Source organism: Eubalaena glacialis, chromosome X (genome assembly GCF_028564815.1).
Source record: "Eubalaena glacialis isolate mEubGla1 chromosome X, mEubGla1.1.hap2.+ XY, whole genome shotgun sequence".
Taxonomy (NCBI): domain Eukaryota; kingdom Metazoa; phylum Chordata; class Mammalia; order Artiodactyla; family Balaenidae; genus Eubalaena; species Eubalaena glacialis.
This window is the reverse complement of record NC_083736.1, coordinates 100,204,301-100,228,946: the sequence shown is the minus strand read 5'-3', so window position 1 is coordinate 100,228,946 and position 24,646 is coordinate 100,204,301. Positions and strand designations below refer to the sequence as shown.

The following is a 24,646-nucleotide window of genomic DNA, read 5'->3' as shown; positions in this document are numbered from 1 at the left end:
TAGCCAGTCAATAAGGTGGAGAGCAGAAAAAGGCATACGGATTGAAAAGGAAAAAAAAAACTCTATTTTCAGATGATATGATTATGTACATGGAAAATACAAACTACTAGAACCTAATGAATAATCTTAGCAATGCTGTTCTATATCTTGATTGACTACACTTACTATTGTATGCATCTGTCAAGACTCACAGAACTGTGCATAAAATAGGTGAATTTTACAATATATAAATCATACCCTGAAAAAGAAAAAATAGTAATATCTTAGGGTAAAAAGATCAATATATAAATCAATGTCTATATCTTAGCAACAAACAACTAAAAATACAATTTTTAAAATTATACCATTTACTATACAAGCATATGCATAGGAAGAAACTGACCAAATGCTGAGCATGACTTCTATGATGAAGGTAATTAAAGAATATCTAAATTAAAGGAGAGATATACTGTGTTAATAGATTGGGAAAATCAATAATTTTAAGATTTCACTTGTTCCTAAATTGATCCATAGAATTATTGCTATCCTTACCAAAATCTCAAATAGTTTTTTAGTAAAAATTTACAAGATGAATCTAAAATTTATATGGAATAAAATAAACATTCAAGACAATAGTCAAGACAATCTTAAAGAACAAATTTGAAGGACTTATACTACAAAATTTAAAGCGTTATTATAATGCCAAAATAATGAAGAATGCATAATATTGGAATAAGGATAGACAAGCAGATCAACAGACCAGACTAGTAAGTTCTGACCTAGACCTATACATTCAACTGATTTTCAATAAAGCCATCAAACCAAATCAATGAAAAGAGGTATTTCTTTTCAATATATGGTACTGGAACGACTGGTTATCTATATAGAGAAAAATGGTCCTAAAGACAACTGAAACTATAAATATTCTGGAAGAAAACATATGATAATATCTTTGCAACCTTGGAGTTTAAAATTTTTTATAGAAGACACAAAAGGCACTGAAAGGAAAGGGGCATGGCGGAGCTTGCGTAATGGAAATGTTCTATATCTTGACCTGGATGGTGGTTACCAAAGTGTATACAATTAAAAATATATATATTTGAGCTGTTCACCTAAGATCGGTACATATCACTTTATGTAAATTACACTTCAATAAAATAACTGTTAAAATGCAAAAATTAAAGTGTTCATAGAAGCTTTACCTGTAATAGACAAGCTGTAAATAACCCAAATATTCATCAACACGTGAACAGAAAAACACAGTGTGGTATATCCATACAATGGAATACTACTCAACAAGAAAATAATGAACTACGGATACACACTACAATGTGGATGAATCTCAAACGCTGAAAAAAAAGATCCAAAACAAAGAAAGTGTACATATGACTCCATTTATATGACTCTAGAAAACAAAATTAATGTACAGAAAGCAGATCAGTGGTTACCTGGGGATGGGGGATAGGAGTAGGAAGGGAGAGAGGGACTACCAAGAGGCATTAAAATCTCCAGGAGTGATTTATATGTTCATTATTTTTAATGTACTGGTGGCTTCACAAGTGTACACATAAGTCACAACTCCTCAAATTGTACACTTTAAATATGTGCACTTTATTTTATGTCAATTATACCTCAGAGTTACTTAAAAATTATAGAGACAAGGATTTGAGCTCAATAAAAAAAAAGTTCCTTCTAACAACCAGAACAATAGAATTTTAGAGTGGAAAGAGACTTTGTGGGTATTGCTGACAACGTAGCATCTACCCTCTCTTTGAGCACTTTTAGTAATGGGTCATTCCTGTTACTAAATAGCTTAATGGTTAGAAAATAATTGATATCAAGCGTTTCTATAACTTAACTCATTGATTCTAGGTCTTGCCTCTTGGCAAATAAATCTACCCTTCCCCAAAATTCAAAATTCATTCAACAATTAGCTATTGAGAATCAACTACATACAAGGAACCAGTCTATACACTGTGACGAATACAAAGATATGTAAGTCAAGAACTCTGGTTTTATGGGTTTTCCAATTTGGTATCTAAAAATAACTGTAACTTTAGCTCATAGTCTTTCTTCATCAGTGTCTCCTCTGCTGTGGTTTGTATAGTGAGGATGTTTCTGACTTGCAATACCCACAAAGACGGAAGATTGTAGGAAAGATACAAGTACAATCTAGTACATTTTCTATTTGGTATTTTAACTCTATCTACTAGAATGAATAAAATTACAAAATCATATCACCAATCCCTAAGCCAATGTGGTATACTGGAGAGAGGAATGGAATAATATTACTTCTCTGCCTCTGCAACTAATAAGCTGCATCTTTCATCAATCACTTCACTTTCCTGTAAAATGATGGAGCTGGTCTCTGTAGAGTAGTGGTTTTCAAACTTTTTAAGACCCTTTTACTCTCTTAAAAATCACTGAGGACCCCAAAGCTTTTGCTTATGTGGGTTACATCTATCAGTATGTACCATATAAAATAAAACTGAGTAATAATTAAAATAATTATTTCTTTACTCATTTAAAAGCAACAATAATGAACTCAGGGGCCTTCCCTGGTGGTCCAGTGGGTAAGACTCTGCGCTCCCAATGCAGGGGGCCCAGGTTCCTTGCTCTCTGGTCGGGGAACTAGATCCCGTATGCATGCCGCAACTAAGAGTCCGCATGCCGCAGTGAAGATCCCGCGTGCCACAACTAAGACCCGGTGCAGCCAAAATAAATAAATAAATAAACAAACAAATATTTTTTAAAATAATGAACTCATTACATGTTAACATATATTATGCATTTTCATGAAAAATAATTATATTTTCCAAAACAAAAAAGAAAGGGAGAAGAGGGATTGTTTTACATCTTTTTTGCAAATCTCTTTAATGTCTGCCTTGATAGAAGACAGCTAGATCTTCATATCTGCTTCTGCATCCGTTCTGTTGCAATATGTTGTTTTGGTTGAAATATATGAAGAAAATCTGGCTTCATGAAGTTATATATTTGGAAAACTGAGTATTTTAATACCCTTTTAAAATAACTGTAGATATTCTTTGATACTATGCCAAAATTCTGCAAGTGGTAGACAGAAGAGTCTACCTAAAAGAAGCTAAGTTGCAACATAGAATCTGATACCTTATCTATTTAATTTTTGTACTCAATTATGTTAAAACTGATTGATCTAACTTGTCTTTCAATGGATCTTTTAGCCATGCATGATTTTGTAACATCATGCATTAGTCATTTGGAAAATATTAGTTCAGTGGGATTTGCAGAACTTCCAAATGTTAACACATTTTATTACATAATACAAAAAAAATCACACACATTAATATAGTTACCAATCTCATTAGAAAAGGCTAAGTTTTGGAAAGCTATCAAGCCCATACTCAAGATTCAAGTTTTCTAAAATTCTAATACTTGAAAAGCTCAAATGTTTTCACTGGCAACAAACACTGCCAGTTGTCTTCCTTGAAATGACAGACTCACTTTGCTCATTTTCAAGAAAATTCCTGCCAAATACTCAAGTCTGAATAACCACAGTTTGTCTCAGTTGTTCTTTCAAGTAAAAATGTGTTCCAGGCAAAAATCAACTAGTTCAGCCCCCAACTCACACAACTCACAAAGCACAAGAGCTTTTCCTAGAAACGATGTTACTTCAGCATACAGAAGCGTTTTCTGTATAATTCCCATTTGTCATACAGAAATTTTAAAATATCTGTACTCAAGGGTCAAGACTGAATAAAATCAATGCTACAGGGAGGACATTGTTAAGTAAAATTGGCTTTTTGTCCTCCAAGACTATGAAGAATACAGCTACTAAGACAATTTGGTATACTACACTGTCTTACCCATCATCAGTGCAAATGTCAACACAGTGAAAAAGGCAAAACAATCTTCAAATTATTGTTCAAATAGTCCTCATGTTCCCCCTGATAGGATCTCAGGAATCTCAGGGGTCTGCAGACCACACTTTGAGAACCAATGACCTAATGTCCCTCCAACGTTAAAATGTCTATAGTTACGTAAATAGCCAACATCTTTCATTTGTACAACTCTATAAAACATTAGTTTCCCTATTAAGAAATACATCTTACATTTAACAAATACATCAAATTCTTACAAATCTTTTAGTCAACTGATCCTGACAACAAACTCATGAGGTTGTGAAGCAGGAACTATTTATTCCTTCCTAAAAGAACCTTGATTTTATTCAAATTTTCCCATCCTCTAACTTTTCCAGGCAGCAATGTGCTTTGGTGTGTTGCAGGGGGAGGTGGCAGTGTAAGTCACTTGTCTAACTCTACGTTTATGGTCCTATTCCACTTGCCAATGTACTGGTGTAAACATATACATGCAATACAATTCTAACCAATCAGATGTAAGGGTGAAGGTATGGGACTCCTGAGAAAGTTTTCATTGCTGATAAAAAGGGACACAAATGAACAGTTCATACTCTTCTTCTATTGGGCATTGTGGCATCTGTATGTGATCCCTGGAACTGCAGCAGCAATCTTGCAAGTATGAGGGGCACGAATCTGAGACAGTAAGCTGATAGGCAGAGTACGGCAGAGGAGAAAGTGGAAAGTACCTGGGTCACTATTTGGCTGAATTAATTAATTTTGGAGGTACTCTACCTCCAAACTTCTTGTAATGTGAGCTAAAATTTTTCTCTGTTGTTAAGGCAGTTGAATTAGTGTTTTCTACCACTTGCAACAGAAAACAACCTGATATAAACAGGCACTACTATGCCTTTCACATACAGAAATGTTTTACTACATCAATTAGATTATAAGATTATGGACAGAGAAGGACTTCTCCTCCTTTAGCAAGTCCTGGAGAGCTCAAAATACAGAATACACGAAACAATTTTTCACTAGTGTCCCACTCTTAATACCATCTTCCCCCACCAAAGTTCCAATATTTCCTTCAGGATTCCATTAATGTCACACACACTATAAGAAATTTTGGAAGCAAATCAGCCAGTTCTCTTAACATATATGAAGAGTGTCATTTGACTGAATTATAAGATGATACAAATGCCAACAGAATTTCTTCCAGTTCTATTTTAGTACTCACTGTCATAAAACCAATTCCATTAACCTGACTAGCACTTGCTCAAAAAAGGTGCTTAAGTCTCTCTACAAGTTAAAAAGTAAAGCAAATGATTTAGTAAAAATTTTTTAAGTTAAAAATTAAATTTAGCAAAAACTTTTTCTTTTATAACATTTGCCTTTGGTTGTCTTTGGTTAGCAAATAGCAAGGGATTTAAGGTTCCCTTTTCAACAGGGTAGCAGGTACCATCACAGACTACACTTTTGGTAAAAGGCCAGCAGAAGCTTCTAAAGGAACCAAGGGCAGTTGGACCTGTACAGATTATGAAGGTAAATAAACTCAAGCATTGACGCATAAAATGAGAATCTGGTTAAAATGAAAGAAGCTAATGTATCAGAGATCACACTAAAGATGCCTCTCCAAAACACCTCAAGAATTACTGCTATTAAAAACAATCTTTGTAATGAAGATTTAGTTAAGTGGTTGGGTGGTTCATTTATAATGTTAATTAGAGAGAATTTATTTTCAAAAATCAGTTCTGTTCTATGGTTGCTATTGTCAGAAGGGGATGAGATGATGGAATGATTATATTTTAAAAAGAAAATCATTAGAGGATAGAACCAAATCTGCCAACCAACTGGCAATCAATTGAGCATCAATTCTATAGTCACTGTACTGGATAGAAAAAAAAATTATTAAGACTGTCTCATAGGTACTCTTTTACACTACTGATAGGAATATAATTGGTAAAACCATTCTGGAAAGTAATTTGGCAAGAGCAGATCCCTATCATTCAGAAGCTTAAAGTTCAGCTATTCAAATGCCACCTGGAAAAGCCATAATGTGTAACAGTTTTTGATTTTGTGGAGGAATACATTTGAAATGCACAAGCCACAAGGCTATCATAAAGGCAGTAAAGTCACTTAGCTAGTGAGGAAACACAAGGAAAAGGTAAGGCAGGAGTGTTGCAAAATGGATGGGGGACCTCTCACTCCATATGTACTTCCAAGTTTGTTGCTAAAAACAGGAGATGGGGGCTGGAACAGTATCACCCCAAAGTGGGAAAAACAGATTAGTAATTAATGGGGGGAAAGTTCTGGAGTATCACTTAGGGAGGATGAAAGCAAGGGACAACACTAGGCAAAGACACCGGCATTTAAGTGTAAAGCTCATAGGCAGCTATGGGGTAGGGGGTGGGGAGAGAGGGTAAAGGGGGTCTCCATATTCAGACGCATTCCAAAACTCTCCTGGGGGATGGAGAATGTCAGTGAGTTTGGAGTATGTTACACCCTTGCTATAGCTAGGAAGAGGTCAGTGGGGGAGGTATTCATGGAATACAGGCTCCACCTTCCGTATAGGGGAGAAATGTAGGGGGATGCATGGTTTACAAAATTAAAATTTAGGTCCTTGAGGATGAATGACCCAGGCAATTATAGTAAAGAGCTATTAAAGGATGAACTGGTGGGTGAGCCTATCTCTAAAGATAGGCTAGTGTCTAAAATCAATTCAAGTGACCAGTCACGGAAAGGGTAATGGGAATTATTCAACTTTTCAACATGACTTTAGTTTTCTGTACTACCGTGAATGAAATAGGAACTGAGGAAAATTTCATGAGCATGTTCTAGAGCTAAACTGCTCAATCACTTATTAATTGTGTGACCTCTGGTAGTTTTTTAACCACCCTGTTGGCCTCAGATTCCTTGTACATAAAATGGGAATAATATTATCTACCTAAGAGGGTATAACATAGTAACCACTAAAAAAAAAGTTAGCTATCATATTATCTGTTGATATAGCCTTTCTAAATGTCAGGATCTACTGCATGTACCAAAGACTTTAAAAATACTGATGACCTTTAACCCAATAATTCCCCATGAAGGAGGCAGTACTAACAAAATAATACAAAATATGGAATAAGAATTGTTTATGGCCGTATTTCTTATAATGACTAAAAAAACTTGAAATTTAAAAATATAGTCTATAAAAGTGAACACGTAAATTAATTGTGGTGTGTATAAATATAAATTGTATGCAATCATTTAAAAATAATATTTTTAAACTAAGAATTTTAATAACAGGAAAACACTTAATAAGTGAAAAAACAATAACATATAAAATTGTATATATCGTAATCCCAACTTTTAAAAAATTTTAACCAATCTACTTTTTTAAGAAAATATTAGATACATAAGAAGGAAAATCATCAAAACAATAATACAGGTTATTTCTGTGCTGTTGGTAGAACTGTGGAGAGATGTTTATTTTCTTCTTTATAATTTTCTCATTTTTCAAGTTTCCAACATTAAGCATGTATTATTTTTGTCATCAGACAAAATCAACATGTAAGTTTGTTGAATGAACAAATATACAGTTCTTGCCTTCAAAAAGTCTATAATCTAATAGGGAGAAGACATAAAATCCCATGAAACAAAATGCTTGTAAGACCAAATACATTTAGATACTAGACAAGAGGCTAAATATGACAAATGTTCAAAGAAGGGTAAAATCAGCAACTGATTTAATAGTAAGGGAAAGCTCCACAGAACTATTTATCTATGCTCACTAGCATGGAAGCTCCGTGAAGGCAGGGACCCTGTCTATCTTATTCAGTTTTATCTATAGTGTCTAGCACAGAATGATTTTGTGGATAGTACATATCCATGAGGGGAGAAATAGAACAACATAAATATAATTCTTAAGTACTTACGAGTTGCTGAATAAATATCTGCTGAATGAATGTAAATGTTATGCTGAAATTGAGGAAAGATTTGGATCCACAGGATTCTAAACAAGATGGAGAGCCAAAACACATATGTAATGTGGGATGAACTGGGAGATTGGGATTGACATATATACACTAATATGTATAAAATAGATAGCTAATAAGAACCTGCTGTATAAAAAAATAAATAAAATAAAATTCAAAAAAAAATGTATGTAATGCTCAAGGGATTATAGGGAAGTTCACCTAGGCTAGAATGGAGGAAGTGTATTGTAAAATGTAATGAAAAATAAGGATGAATGAAGGGAAAGATCATGCTAGACCTTGAAAATCAGGCAGAGAATTTGAGAGTTAATGCAATAAGAAATGGCAAGTCAATAACTAGTTTGTAATGACAATAATGGAATCTAATTGAAATCTTATTGAGCACTTACTATGCGCCAAGTACTATTCTAAACGCTTTACATAACTTCTCTCATTTTATCCTCAAAACAATGTGTGACATAGGTACCACTGGCCCCCTTTCGCTAATGAGGAAATTAAAGCTCAGAGGTTACTACCTGTCCGAAGGTCACACATCCTCCACTCAGATTCCAGATCTGACTCCAGAGGGCAATCTCTTAAAGACTCTGTGTAAGACCACAAAATATGCCTGAGGACAGTGAAGGTGGAGGATCATTCCTGCGGGGTGGGGGTGCTGGAGGAGGGAGGGGAGTGATGAATATCAGATACCACTGGTCTTCAAGCCCCACGGCTGCCCTCTCCTCTCACTGCCGGCCGCCATGTTTTCATCTCGCCCTGGTCACCCACCATCTTGTTATCTTGTTGATTCTCAGCCTCTCTCTGTCTCCCCCCACCCTCCCGCCCCACCCACATCTCTCTTCAGGAACTCTCCCCTGAAACCCAGAGTGCTCCAGGCTATTAGCTGGGGCCATGCTGTTCTTCCTTTCATGCCCAGAGAGAGCCCAGCAAGTTATTTCCCAAGCAGAGCCTCCTCTCAGGGGAATTCTGCTGTCAGCTTTTATAACAGCAACTGTGGTTTTGTTTTCTTCCCACTCCATATAGATTGGGGGGGAACAAAGCAGGAGTAAGAACCTAGGATTTTAACTGCCAGTCTAAGAGGTGTGTGACCCTGAGCAAGTTCACAGGTCTCTCTGGGCCACCATTTAATTTTGCTGTAATGTGAATGTTTTATTGAAGTGTAACATACAGACAGAAAAGTGCATGGGTTTTCACAAAATGAACACAATATGTGGGACTTCCCTGGTGGTCCAGTGGTTAAGACTCTGCACTCCCAATGTAGGGGGCCCAGGTTCGTTCCCTGGTCAGGGAACTAGATCCCACATGCATGCCGCAACTGAGTCTGCATGCCACAACTAAAGACCCCACATGCCACAACAAAGATGTCGCGTGCTGCAACTAAGTCCCAGTGCGGCCAAATAAATAAATAAATAAATAAAAGATCCCACATGGCACATGGCCCGGCCAACATCAACAAAAAATCAAACTTCTAAAACAAAAAAATGAACACAATATGTAACCAGAATGCAGCTCAAAAAAAATAGATTAATTCCAGCATCCCCCAAGGCCCCTCTTGCCTCCCCCTAATCTCTGCTTTCCCTAAAGGTAATCACCACCCTGACGTCTACCACCACAGAGTAGTTTTGCCTGGTTTTGAACTTTCTATCAACAGCATTGTACAATATGTGTTCTTCTGTGTCTGGCTTTTTTTTGTTGTTCAACGTTAAGCTTGTGAGATCCTCCATGTTGTTTCTTGTAGTTGTAGTTTGTTCTTTTGAGTTGCTGTATAATACACCATCATATGAACATAAAAAAAAAAAAATATGCCTGAGGAGAGGTACCAGAAAGCAGCGAGATCCCATAGTATCAAAGAGGTATGTTTATTCTGTGATCTTGGACTGGAATCAGAGATATCAGTGCAAATTCATGGTTTTGTAAGAAATATAGAAGTGGGTATGTGTCTATGTATATATACATATATTCCCTAGTTTTATCTGCTGAGAAGGCCTAGAAGCAATGACACCCCAGTAATAATGAGCATGCCAAGCACCCAGATCTTGATCTCTAAATACCATTACTCAACAAAAAGAATCAGAGCTCCTTAGAAAAATGGCTCATTCCAGGGTTGGGGCAGGGAAAGTAGAAAATGAGTCTGGAATACCTTGTGGTACCAGAATGTAAGAGAATGCTCAAAAAATGATGGGGACACACTGAAAGGACACAGGAGCCAATTGGAAGGGGCTTCTATTGACCAAATCTGGGGTAATTTCAGCAAAAAAAAAATAGGAAAAATAGCATAATTCATTATAGTTCATAGAATAAAACAAGTATCCGTAAGTCCATACTACTATAAATAAATCACTGAATAAATAAATAAACAGAAACAAACAGCAAAGAAGGTAAAGTTCTTTGTTACATTAGAATTCAACAAATAAATGCAGAAAATGTTGATAACTGAAGATCACCATTTGGCAAATATCACAGCATTAATTATTCAGGTCAGAATCCTCAATAGATGCTAAAACAGTGGGCGAAACTATGATGAGAAACAAGAAATGTACATTGTCTCGCAATAGTGCCCCATATAGTCTTAGAAAATCTGGTCGCTTTGTAATTACACAGGGAGAAATAGTGACTTTACAGTGGATAAACCTGGCAGACACAACCTTGACCAACTTATCAATTTTAACTCAAAGTAGAGTCTCATATGTTGCATATACATACAACAAAAGCCAAGTAAAAACACAGGAAAAAAAGGTACACACTCTTATACAGTCACAGGACACATACATATACAAATACACACACAAGACTAAAGTTATATAGATAGTTGAGTGAACAGAATTGGATATGATGGGTGGGTAAATCGGTAAAACAAAAGAAGTGAATCGAACATCTTAAGCAAAGTATGCTACCACATACACATACTCTGTCTTATCACAATAGACATGCTCCTGAAAAGTTCAGTATATTTAAAATTATTATGGAAACTGACTAATTACAAATATAATAAGGCAAATCTTTCTTCAAAATAATCACCTACCACAAATTACACTTGTTCTATAAATCTAACCTTTTATATATGTAATTATATAAAATCATACAATCTGCAACAAGCAATTGCTTCTAGATTACTTTTAAATTATCTCTCTATAAATAGACATACATATAGAGATCAAACTCTGATCTTTTTATTCTAATCCCAGAGCTGTTTCCATTACAACATGATGCTTCTCCTAACATCAGCAGGAAGAGATGTAATCCCCATTATATTTTCCATTTCACCTCCTGTCTCTCCCCCTTACTCAAAAAAAAGTAGCAGAGATCCAAATACTCTGAACAGCAAATACATCTCTATAGACCACATACAAAGGAGGCAGTATAGGACAGTCATTAAGGGTAAAGAATTTGGAGTCAAATTGCCTGGATTCAAATTTCCAGCTCTACAACTTGCTAACTATGTTATTTTTGGCACATTACTTAACCTCTGTGATCTGTAGCTCCTTGATCAGTAAAGTGGGAATAACAATAGTATATACTTCATAGGTCTGTTGTGAAGATTAAATATGATAATGTACATTTCCATATTAGCACAGTGCCTGGCACACAGTAAACATGCAAAAATGTTAAGTTATGATAACAATGTCAACAAATTCTCCCTGTGGAGCAGTATACTTCAGATGAAAAACTGTTCCATGGCCACAAACCACACTGCTACCCTTAACAAGTTGTTGCTCTTAGTCACAAGGGAGATAGTACATTTAAAGAAACTTATCCACTCCACTGCGCGCACACACGAAGTTACTAATAACTGTATAGTAGTACTAGAATTTTACACACCATATTCATAAATCTAAGTGTATATCCTACTAACAGAGAGTCAGCACAGGTACCTTTACATAAAAATACGTACTTCCATCACTAGAACTGACCTTTCCAACTAAATTTGCCTTCTTCCTTTATTGCTAACCTTTCGGAATAAGAGTTACTTTATTCCACCTAACAAACTCTCCACCTAAAAAATTTTCCACATATTTGCGATATCCCAATTTGGCATGACTTCAGAGATAAAGAAATCACTTAACTATGAAAAATTAAAGCAATTTAAGTAGCAATGCTCTTCCTGGTATAAAAGTCCCAATACTAGACTACTTCAGTCAACAAGCAGCCCCACTACTATCCAGTTTACTCTGGAGAAGGTCACCAATATCCCCAGCACCAGTATGGAGAGCAGATACCATTCATATCTTTGAGATGATTAAAACATTAATCTAACTAGGATATTAATGTGTGAAGCAGAAAAAACAAACACTGGTTTTATCAGAGGCACATTATACTAATGATAGGGAAATGGGGTCTAAAATGTTCTTTAAAAATAATATAGGAGAAAAATAAATAAATAATTATATAGGAGAAAAAAGGAAAAAAAACCTGCCTGGTGTCTTCTGTAATTTCTTTATGAACACTCAATTGTTAAAGAGTCCAAGAAAACAAGCTTGCTCCCAAATTTTGTCAATCATAAAAAGAAATTTCATTTTTAACATAACATGATTTAATATAAACTGACATAAAGTATAGCTATACATACCTGTATGATTGGTATCTGGTGCACATTTATTAATAGCAACGTCAAAAGAAAAAAATGAGAAATATTTAATCAAACATCCACAAAATCTTTGCCCCGGGCCAAATGCCACAAGCAGTAAACACCAAGATGATGTTTTTAAAAGGAACTATTTTCAACAACACAATTGTAGTTTTATCCAGGGGCCTGCAGCCCTACTGAGTGGCTAAACCTTAGCCCATTAAGAAGCTCTGCATCATAAAAGCAATTTTAAATTATCTATCTACTTTGATGGAGGAATAATTATGGCAAGTGTAATTAAAAATATTTGATATGCATGGTTTTTCAGCAGAGTTGCCATTATTATTATGTTGTGCTTAGAGTAATATGAAAGTTAGTTTTCTCATACCTTGAGTACACACTTTCTGGAGGATGGGAGGAGGGCAATGTAACCTGAGGCATGCTGAGTGTATAGAACAGCTAGACAGCTAACTTACAAGTGGACCCACGTAAGCTATATAACACAGCAGTTGCATATAAAGAATTGATAGTCACTCAACCATGTGAAGGCCTAAGCCATGATCTCATATTAAAGTGTTTTTAAAACCACCCATTATGTTCACTCAAATATAACTTTTAAATAATTTGTCACACACTTAATTCTCTATTTAGAGGTTAAGTGAAATTCAGGATGATGGGTTTCAGTCTGGAGAACATTTTCTCTGACAAAGCCATTCATTCCTTTAGATCTGCCTCTCATTCCCAGAAGGATAGTGGGTGGGACTACCTAGATACCCTTCTAAGAGATATATTAGGATTTTAATTCTACATTCCTAAAACTGAGTGGAAGTTTTTGCTCTGTCAGTTTTGTCTGTGTACTTCCCTCCTCCACTCTCCTTTAAACCAGAACACTCATTCTCCTGTGAAAAAGAGATCGTTCTTTTCCTTTAAATAGGTGATGGGCAAATTCTCAATTTGTTTCAGGTGCCTTAGTAAGCTAAAAAAAGTAAACAACAAAAACCGAGAACTTAAAAAAAAAAAAAAAAGATGCAGAAGAACCGAAGCCTGAAGCCATCCGTCTTTACCTCATTCTTCTTGGTATGTTACCTGAGCATTTGCAACAAGGATGTCAAGAGGGAAGCAGTCTCTACAGAGGCTTTACTGACCAGAGGTGAGGGTAGGTTCACGTTCCTTAAGGAAAAGGCAAAAGGGAAGAACTTCACGGGCGCGCTTAACACTTCGGTGGAAGGTGGATTTTAGAAAGGCCAAAATAGTAAACTATCGACAAAGTTTAAAGAGTGCGTGGATTGGGCACAACTAGTGAAAAGGTTAGCGGGCATGTAGGGAAACACTCGAGGGCGGAGGGTGCGGAGGAAAAGTTTTAAATATCCACCAGAGCTTAGTTATCTATTAACATGCAGCCTCCTCCCCAGGCTCTGCTCTTGCCCCCAGAGCAGCTAGCTGCAGGGAAAGCAAGCAGCCCTATTTTTAAACACTTAAACCTCTCCCTTGGACTTCAGAAGGCTTGAGTTACTAGCGTTGTAAATAATGTTTCTTCCTAAACAAGTGAAGGCACACCTGAATTCCCTAGCCGAGGCCCAGGAGAAAGGAAGGTAAAGGGACAAAAAGTGATTTCAGCGTGAGAGCGAGGTGATGGGATGGGGGTCGAGGGTAGAAGGAAGGACTTACCGCAGCCTCTGCGGGCTGCCCCCAAAGACTCAGGGCCAGTAAGAACAAGCCGGCAGCCAGGCTGACTCCACGCAGTTTCATTCTTCTCCGGCTCCCGCAGCTCCTTCAGCACCCGCACGAAATCCCTGGCTGGCTCTGACCAACTGACATAATCTTGAGGGTTTATAGGGAGAGAGCTAGAGCCGGAGAGAGACAGCGAGGGTGTCCCAATTGTGCCGGTCGTCTTGGGTGAGGAGAAAGTAGGTTTTTAAGAGTGGAAAGGGAAAGAAAAAAAAAAAAAAAAAAAAGCAGCAGCTATTCTTCCCTCCCCGCTCCCCTCCCCAAAGCCGGTCTCTCGGGAGCACTTTTCCCTTCTGTCCAGACTTGCAAACTTTTTCCTCGCGCAAGTCCCACAGATCTACTTTCCTCCCTCTCTTCCCCCGCACCGCCCCCTCCCCACCAGCCCTGGGGAATTTGAGGATCACTCCGCCACAGTTTTAGACCGCACCAGCAACCTGCGAGGGAGTGACGCTCAGTTATTTGGAGGAGGGAAACGTCCAGGCCAGTTGACTGCGCACCCTGACTCCCCCCGGGAAGCTTTTCTATTCGTTCACTTGCACCTTCCGTTGATACTCCTTTTCCCTGCCCAGTCCCACTTTCACTGGTGCGAGCACCAAAGCCAATTACAAATAGACCTGAGCTGGGACTATTTTTTGTAGCGGAGGGATCTAAGAGAACGGTTCCTTTTATTGTTAATGATTAGAAACAAATTTTGGTGCCTGCTCCCAGGGCTGCTGGGGTTGTTTGCCTTCCACCTGCTCACAGGAGGGAGTTTCTACATACAACAGAAAACGTGCAAATGTTAGAAACATATGAATATATTTATATAATTAAATATATGCTTCCAGCTGAAGAATTAAGAAAATGAACGTACGTATACGTGTGTGAAGATTTTATGCGTATTATATTCATATAAGATTTGGGAGCGTTCACAGTAGATACGAGTAATTATTATGTGGTTGGATGTTATAGTTAATACAGTCATATCTTTTTCTTTAGCTACATTGAGTGCCATAATTAATATTTACCTCATACTGACTAACATAAAAGGTATTGACTCTCATTGCAGATGTTTCTCGGAGAGATTTAGGGTAGGGAATTAATTAACTTTAGTGCAATTTTCCTTAACACTAACACGAACACTTAATTGGAAATATTTGTATGGAGTTAATGGCAATTGAATTGATGTCTCCCAAATAAAGTAGACTTGAACGTTACTTTGGTAATTCTGACATACAGATTTTTTTAAGCACCATCAGGCCCAGAAAATACTTTATGTGGACTCCTTGGAGGATCTTTCAGGGATTTCTTGACGAATTCTTCAGAACAGTTGTTATCTCACACCCTAGAATTTACCACTTTAGCGTCTTTCAGGGCTTTGGACCTATATCACGGGGGCCCACTTATCCTTAGGTTCTGCTCAGCTAAGGGTAGTTTTACAACCCCAGAAACTACCACCACCCCAAGAGCTTAGTGTGCAATAAATTAGAATGAGTGATATGCATTTGGGAAAGTGTGCATAGGCCATTTGTCTATGTGGGAGGAGTATGCCTTAATCTGTATATGTGTAACAATTAACAGTGCTTTAAGGAAGTGTATGATGCACAGCTGCTTACATCTTAGTGTGTAGGTCTGTGGGCCTGTGCATGAAGCTGTGGAGATGCGTGGGAATGTTATGTGTAGAGGTGCCTGAAAGTGAGAAAGACGACCGGCTGCCCGAGATAGGGGGGATGATTGACAGCAGACAGCCCCGCCCCCTTCCCCTCCATTCCTTCCTCCCCTGGTGCATGGAACTATCTTTTGAGTGAGGCAAGTTGTAGCGGGCACCGCTGACCGGGTTTCCCTTTGGGGCACCTCTTTATCTAGAAGCTGAGTTTAGTTTCTTCAGAAGTGAGCCACTTCGCCCCCCTACCCCATCCTCTTGAATAAGGAAACAGCCGCCAAGCATCAGCGGAGCCCCGACGAGCCGGGGCCGCGGAGCCGCTTAGCAGTCTCCCGGGACCCAGCTCCGGAGGAGCCGCAAGCATGCACCCTGGGTGAGCCGTTGCTGCCCCGAGCTCCTCTCCTCTTTCCTATTCTGGGCTACTTTGCCGGACCGGGACTATACTTGTACTTCTGTCATTACAGAGGAAGTGGGGGCAGGCAGCAAAAAGGGGTCGAGGGTCTATGGGCAGACGCAGGACCCCGGAGCCTAGAGAACCCATGTTATTCACCCTCTCTCCCGTTTCAGGTTGTGGCTTCTCCTGGTTACGTTGTGCCTGACCGAGGAACTGGCAGGAGCTGTGAGTCTCTTCTCCCGACCCCTTTCCCTCCTCCTCCTTTGACCTCCTCCCCATCCCACCTCTTGTGTTTGTGTTAGGGGGTTGCAGAGGGTTGCGCCATGAAACGGAGTTCACATCACTCTCATTTCTACTGGGAGTTAATGGGGTTCTTAGAAAGGAATAGCACAGTGTCAGGCTAATGCCTTTGGGACTCAGGCATCTTTCTGTTCCAAAACTTCGTAAGGGGTTGGGAAAATAAAAGTAGAAGACACAAAAGGCACGGATTTCTGAGCGTCTTCCCGGACGACTTAAAGATGACTGACATCTGATGCCTTTCTCTGTATCGATCTCCAAGGCAGAAGAAATGTAATTTTCCCTGGTTTACAAGAACATGAATTGGCACACAAGTTTGAAAGTGGGAGGAGTATACAAGAAGTGGGACTTGGAAGTACCGAGAATGTTGTTAGAAGTTAAACTTAAGTATTTGCTTGTGAGTCCTGTGACAGTACCAGGTGACAACATCTGGATTCTTTAACTGCCTGAACTGCACTGATACTACTAGATGATGTTCAGTTTCTGCCTGATGTTTCCTTTTACTGGTTTTCTCTATCATCAGAAAGTTAAAAGTTAAAGTGGTTAGAATAGGAAAAAAAAATTCTAAAATTTAACATTTCATAGGCTGTTTAGATATCATCCATCAAATCAGCTAGGGGCTGCAGGCAAAGGAATTTCTGTAGACGTTTGGTCAAGAAAAGTTTAATAGATCCCAGAAAGTAGTAATTCCAATGGAATTACTAGGATAAGCTACCAAAGGTGGTGTGACCTGAATAATCAGAGATGCTGCAGTTTTCCAGACTCACTAGCAACTTATGCCTGCAGAAATAAAGTTAATCATTGAGTTCAAATATGAAGTTAACTATTGAGTACTGTTTCACTGTTCTATTTTTAAAATTCTTAATAATTGCCAAAGTCATGCATGTACTCTATATATGTGTGTGTGTATATATATGACAGCTAAATATATATTCCAAATATTTACTTTGTGAGTTTTGACAATTTTCACTGATTGGCTCTATTTTTAATACTTTAAATATTTTAAAATACTATTTATAGAGCCATACTTAATTCAACCCAGTAAAATTACCTAATACTTTTATGGGAAAAAAATGGATTACTTTGTCCTGGTATATGTCTTTAAGAAAATATCAGAATAAAGTGAAATGACTTCTCTTGTGAAAAGAGGATGATGCCAGAAAACTTGACTTTTAATGTTTTGTGACGCCTTAACTCAGAACATCAGCTTTTATGTAAGTAAATTCTAGATTTTGTAAGCAGAGGTATTGATCTAGTTTTCTGCACACTTCTCTTTCTGATTCCTGCAGTATACAAGTTTAGTTATATGTTACCTTGAGGCTCAATACTACATTTATTGAAAATGCCAGGTTTTGATTAGTTAACAATTTGTCTGGGAATCTTGCCACTTATAAAAATGTCATGCTTGGGCAGAATACCCTCCAGTAAAACCTTTATTTCAGACTCTGGCTGATCGTATTCAGTGTACTTTTGGGAAAAGCATTAACAAATCATTCTATGGAGATTTCCCAAACACTGCATCCTATCACTTGATAACTTTAAAAGTTACTAGAGGATGTTGTCTTCATTTCTTAGAAGTATTGAAGCATGTCTCCAAAATCAAGCACTACTTTGGTGTGTGGATTTTAGACTCTGTCCCATTGTTTTACCATGTCACCTGCTATGTCAGTGTGACTGACCTTGGTAAGACTAAAATAAACCTTGAGATACACTGACAGTACTTTATTTTTTGCCTTCAGTTCGTAACTACTTCATTCACCTATTATTTGCTTCTGCATTATATGTTTGACATTGTAAAGCTAATTTTTAATTTTTGGAAAAATGGCAAAGAGAAAGAGGAGAGTAACAGGATAAGTTCTCAGAAGGTGACTTTGCTGAGGGGAAGTTTTTTCCTTTGTACTCTTTGTACTGGATTCTCATTTATATTGGCTGGTTCTCATCTTTTACTCTCAATTCTAGTTCATCATCTGGGTTTGTAATGTCTTTCACCTTTCAGATGATTTTAAACATTTGAATTCTTTGTAACTTTTTGACTTATATTAGTGAAAAATAACTTATAAATAGATTGGCAGGAACTATGTTGTGCTTCACTATGACAAAGTCTCTTCACTGTGAGAGTTACGTTGTCAATAAAGGAATACTGGTGAGCATTTAAGATAGGGTCATTTAGGTGCTTCTGAGTTCTTTCTTTGTCAGAGTTTATAAAGCAGTACTTTTGAAGGGATGGAAAACTAAATGTTAAAACCCAGGATTAAATAATGAGTTTTCATTAAATTTCTTTTAAAAGAGTGCTGATCTTCATTTATTTGAAATATTTTCACAATTTATCTGAATGAGATAGAGCCTAGAATTTCAGAACATCCATAATGGTTTTTTGGTTATTAAGTGCCTAAGGCACCACACACAAAGATTTATTTAAACGTAGTCTCTAACTCTGTAGGAGTTCACTTTCTCAGACAATTGTTGTCATTTTGTTCCTTAAAGGATAGGATACTTGGGACTTCCCTGGTGGTCCAGTGGTTAAGACTTCAAGCTCCCAATGCAGGGGGCCGGGGTTTGATCCCTGGTCAGGGAACTAGATCCCTCATGCCACAACTAAAAGATCCTGCGTGCCACAACGAAGATCCCACATGCCGCAACTAAGACCCGGCACAGACAAATAAATAAATAAGAATATTTTTAAAAATATAGGATACTTAATGATAAATTATTATCAGCATCATGTTAGAGAAGAGACTAGAAAGATCCATATCTCACCAAAGGCCGATATGTTTAGAAGTTAAAATATGTCCCAAATTAGCCAGGGTCCTCATGTTTTCTTCCCATTTTGCCCCAAATCTGCTTTCACAAGAGGATCTAATACAACCAGACATATTTAAAAGTCAAAGCCCAGCGGGAGAGTTATTTGAGTGGGGAAGAGGCAAAGGGGAGAAAACACCTGTCTATTATCAACTCTGCCTAGAGCACAGGTAAAGTGCCTTTAGCCACATTCAAATCAAGATCTGATTGAAATACAAACTTCTTAAAGTTGTAACTTGCTCAGGTTGGTCCTTTCCAATGTGATTTTCAGTCATAATCACAGTCATCAAAGTATGAAGGGAGTGTTAAGGTTTTTCAGAGATGGAGAAAATGCCTTCCTAATCTAAGGATCAAGAGGAGTATTTGCCTTGTTTGGGCTGTCTCTAGGATTTTTCTTTTTTTCTCTTTTAAAACAACTTTATTAAGATATAATTTACATACCATAAATTCACCCATTTATGTATATCATTCAATGATTTTTAGGAAATTTACCAAGTTGTACAACCATCACTATATCCAGTTTTAGAACATTTTCATCACCCCAGTAAGATCCTTCATATCCCTTTAATTAATCCCTATTCCCACCCCCCAAGCCTAGGCAAGCATGAATCTACTTTTCTACCTCTATAGATATGTCTTTTCTGGACATTTCATATAAATAGAACCAATTAATATATAATCTTTTGTGTTTAGCATTTTTCACTTAGCATAATATTTTTGAAATTCATTCATGTTGTAGCATATATCAGTATTTTACTCCTTTTTTTTTGTATTGGTATTGGTATTTAGTATTTGTATTCCATTATGGATATACCCCATTTTCTTTATGCATTCACCAATTAATGGACATTTGGGCTCTTTCCACTTTTGGCTCTTACGAACAATACTGCTATGAACATTAACATACAAATCTTTGTGTGGACATATATTTTATTTCTCCTGAGTAGATGGAATTGCTGGGTTGTATGAAAACTTTATATTTAACCTTTTAAGAAACTGCAAAACTGTTTTCCAAAGTGGCTGTACCACCTCACATTCCATCAGCACTGTATGAAAATTCCAGTTTTGCTACATCCTTGCCAACACTTGTAATTGTCTGTCATTTTTATTATAACCATCCTGGTGGGTGTGAAGTGGTGTCTCATTGTGGTTTTAATTTGCATTTCCCTAATGACTAATCAATTAAGCATCTTTTCAAGTACTTATTAGCCATTTGGATGTCTTCTTTGGAGAAATGTTTATTCAAATATTTTGCCCATTTGAAAATTGGATTGTCTTATTATTATTATGTTGTAAGAGTTCTTTGTATATTTTAGATACGAGTCTTTTACCATATATACAGTTTGCAAATATTTTCTCCCAGTCTGTGGCTTATGTTTTCATTTTCTTAATATGAATTCTTAAAGTAGTCTTCTGCTTTGCCTGCTAGCAAATATCCTATATCAGCTAGCTATGAATGATTGGAATATATAACATATATATGTGTGTGTGCATGGACATCAAATATGTATCTTGGGTGACTGGGAATACTGATACATATGTATGAGTGCATCATCAAGTGAACCATCAAATGACTACATAAATAGGTAGCAATAGATGATAATGTAGTTATATTATTGACAGGTCAAAAGAAACATTTTCAGATAGGAGTGGAAGGGAAAATAAATATTATTTAATGTGTTACTAAAGAATCAGATAGATATATTACTATATCACAAATTTGTTTTATTATATATTTTGATGATTGGTTTTTATTGTAACCCCATGTATTTTATCGACTACATTTAAAAATATTTTTCTGAAAGGGAGTCTGTAGGCTTCACTAGACTGTCAGAGTAATCCATGGTATTGAAAAAGAACCCATCTAGTTATGCAGTTGGTTTTTACAGTTTGTCACTGTCTAAGGCATCTTCAGGTGTGAGGGCACATTTGTATTGACTACAAGTGCCAACAACCTTTTAGATTCTAGGCATATTATGGAGTCTCCAGTAAATATGCCCCTATATTCTATAAGATCATAGTCAAGCCAAATCACAGGAGCAAAGTGGGCTATTCCCCTAATTACTTCATTAATATAATAATGAAACAAATAGATTGACCTCAATTATCAATACATGCTGGTGTTCGCTTGCCTCAATTTGTGCATAATTCCATAATTTCACCACCATGCTTGGAGTATAGACTTGTCCTATCCTGCGTAGATGACAAGACATATACATCTAGAAAGAAGCTATTAGGAAAGCACCATGCTGTATTAAACTAGCAAGTCCTTTTAAGCTGACCAAATGTCCCAGTGAGGCAGATCATAGAGCTCTAACTTGTTTTAAAGTCTAAATATAAATAGAACACCTGATCAGCATGCCCAAGGGAAAACAGTGACAGGAAAATTAGCCAAGAACAGTTATCCACTCTTACCATCTGTAATTTATCCCTCTCCTAGGATATTTTTTCTTCTATAAGCAATATTGAAGTCTCCTCCATTATAAAAACAAATAAAATTTTTAAAAAACCATGGCTTCATTTTCCTCTGTTACTCTAACCCCTTCAATCACATTACCACCAAATTTCTGGTCATTTTCTACTCTTCTTCAACAACCATTTACCCTTAAGCCTATTACAGTCTAGAAGGAGGCTATTCTACCAAAATTGCCCTCTTTCAAGTTACTAGTGGATACCTAACTGCCAATCCCAATGGTTTCATTGCAGTCCCCATTTTATCTGACTTCTTTACTGTAGTGCTTGGCATTTTCCAGTCATTCTCAAACCACCTTTCCCCCTTTGTCTTCCAAGTCATGATGCCTCGTTGTTTCTCATTACACTTCTCTGATTTTTTTTTGGGGGGGGGAAGGTGTGCACTGTATGGCTTGCAGGATCTTAGTTCCCCAACCAGGGATTGAACCCAAGCCCTCGGCAGTGAAAGTGCAGAGTCCTAACCACTGGACCACCAGGGAATTCCCTCTGATATTTTTATTTCATTCATTCAACATTTATTTATTGAGCAGCCACTGTATTCTAAATAGTATGACAGGCTCTGGTGACACAGTGGTGAACAAGTCAGGCGTGATCTTTGCCATCATGGAGGTTACAATCTTCATCACTCCCTGGTCATAAAATGGTGGTTTTGCTCAGCATTTTTATCCTTTGCCTTCTTCTTGCCTCAACAGTTTTAACTATGCCTCCTATACATTAATGACTATCAAATTTTTATTTCCAGCCCAGATGTCTCTTTTTAGCTCCAAATCTTTATTTCCAATTACCTACTAAGTACCTATATCTCAATTAGTTGTTACATACAAAGCACTTAAAATGGTGCCTAAAGCTTAGTATAAGCACTCAACCAATGCCAGGTCTTATGTTGTATTGCCCCAAAACACAGTGTATCTGAACATGAAATTATTTTCTAGTCTTTACCATGATACTCCAACCTGCTATCTTTTTTATCTTTGTTAAATGTCATCACCATCCACCCAGTTTCAAGCGAGAAACTATAGAATCAGGCACCAAACCTCATTATCTCCATCTCCACCAAGTTCTGTTAGTTTTACCAAAGACCTGCAGAATCCAGTTTTCTATTCATATTCTAATGGTTCCAAATCTCATCATCATATATAAATAATCTCCTAACTAGTTTTTCTACCCCCTGACTCCATTCTAATCTCTACACTGCCACCAGAGTTATTTTATTAACAACAAATCCAACTATGTTATCTCCTGATTTAAGTTTTGTTGGTTTCTTGTTTCTTCCAAGATTAAAATACATACTCCTTGGCTTGACACATTTAAGGGCCTTCATTATCTGGCCCCAACTACCATTCCAGCCTCATGTCTGAGTGGTTTTTCCTGCCACCTCTCCTTCTCAAACTCATAGTGTACATTACGCTTCATTCAGACTGAACTTCTCTCCATTCCCAAACTACTTTATGTTCTTTCACATTTTTTGCTTTTCTATATGCCGTCCCCTCCATCTGGAATGTCTTTCTCCACCATTTACACCTTCTCTTCCTAGTGAACTCCTACTCAATCTTTAATACCCAGATAAAATGTTGATTCCTCTATGAAACAGTCCCAGTCCTCTTCAGAAAGAATGTATTCTTCCTTCCCCTGTGCTTCCAAAACTCTTTGGGCCCCTTTGGTGGAACCTACCACATAGCTGTGAAATTCCTATGTTTGTACGCAATGTTGCCCTCTTCAAACTTATGATGTCCAGGATACTGCCAAGCATATAGGAAGTGATCAATAGATGACTTTAAAGTGAGTAAACAGATCTACTCCTAATGGCCTGTAACAACTGCCTTTTCCTTGTCTCTCTTGAGAATTACAAATGTTAACTCTAATAACAGTTGCTTTGATGGAAAAATAACAACCTTGTTCAATGGTATAATGTTTAAGAGAAAGGACTCTGGAATCAGACTTATGTTTGAATGCTGCCTCTGCCCTCTGTGTGACGTAAGGCAACTCATTTTACCTTTCTGAGACTCAATTTTCTCATCAGTAAAAAAGGGATAATAACACCTTCCTCCTGAGAGTGTTGGGTGATTAGAAGGGAGAACGTATGTGTAGTTACCATTCACAAGGTAGTTGCTAAATCCCCACTCTATCCCCCTATGGAAAAGTATTCTCCATTTCTTTTAATGCTGAGGGAAATTTTTAAAGTATCTCCCAATTTTGACAACTGATAAAAAGAGATGCCGGACAAGACTCTCGTTTTGTAGATTGTATGTCTAGAAGAATGGTCGTGTTTCTCAATTGCCCCCTTGTCTCTTTTTCCCTCTTCTACCACTTTAATAATGACATATAATTACTAGTGCTTTAAGTTTACAAAGCACTTTCTCAATATTATCTTATTAGCAGCTCAAGACTACCCTGAGAAATATATAGGGCAAATATTCTCAGCTCAGAGAGATTAATTGATTTCTCTAAGATCACAAATCCAGCAAATGGCAGCATTTGGGTTAAAACCCACTATACTCTGCTGTCTCTCTAATTCAGGCATCTTATCATCTCTTATCTGGACTCCAAAACAGACCTGACTTCCTCTGGTTTCAGTCTTCCCCTGCCCCCCACCCCCTCTCCTGATAGCCATCCTCTGCAAGCAAGGGGCCTATTCTGAAACACAAATATGATCATGCCACTCCAAGTTCCCCATACCCATCATCATCTGGCCCTGCCCACCCATCCAACCCCATCTCCTGTTACTGTTCTCATTCTGATGTTTAGACCACAGTTTGCTTTTGATGTTGGCTCAGCATGCCAACATCCTCCTGCTTTGCCTTCTGCTTGAAACACCCTTCTTTTCTCATCCTGCTTTGCCTTCTGCTTGAAACACCCTTCTTTTCTCATCCTCTTTCTTCCTCCTGTCTCTGCAGATGGACTTAGTATTTTTCCCTTAAGGCCCAGTTTAGTGAATGTTTTTCTGAAATCTCCCCTTCTTTC

General features: G+C 37.4%; 2 protein-coding genes across 4 annotated transcripts in view; one reads left to right on the top strand and one right to left on the bottom strand.

The window, feature by feature from the left end:
• COL4A5 (collagen type IV alpha 5 chain) overlaps positions 1 to 14,401 on the bottom strand; it is a 258,495-nt gene extending 244,094 nt beyond the window's left edge. Inside the window, exon 1 of the mRNA XM_061179490.1 lies at positions 14,022 to 14,401. Coding sequence (XP_061035473.1) covers positions 14,022 to 14,102 — 81 coding nt within the window. The 5' untranslated portion in view covers positions 14,103 to 14,401. The remainder of the gene's footprint in view (positions 1 to 14,021) is intronic.
• A 1,444-nt stretch (positions 14,402 to 15,845) lies between these two features.
• COL4A6 (collagen type IV alpha 6 chain) overlaps positions 15,846 to 24,646 on the top strand; it is a 292,060-nt gene continuing 283,259 nt past the window's right edge. For all 3 annotated transcript variants that reach the window (XM_061179436.1, XM_061179435.1, XM_061179437.1), the window contains exons 1-2: positions 15,846 to 16,096; positions 16,291 to 16,342. In XM_061179436.1, coding sequence (XP_061035419.1) covers positions 16,086 to 16,096; positions 16,291 to 16,342 — 63 coding nt within the window. In that variant the 5' untranslated portion in view covers positions 15,846 to 16,085. The remainder of the gene's footprint in view (positions 16,097 to 16,290; positions 16,343 to 24,646) is intronic.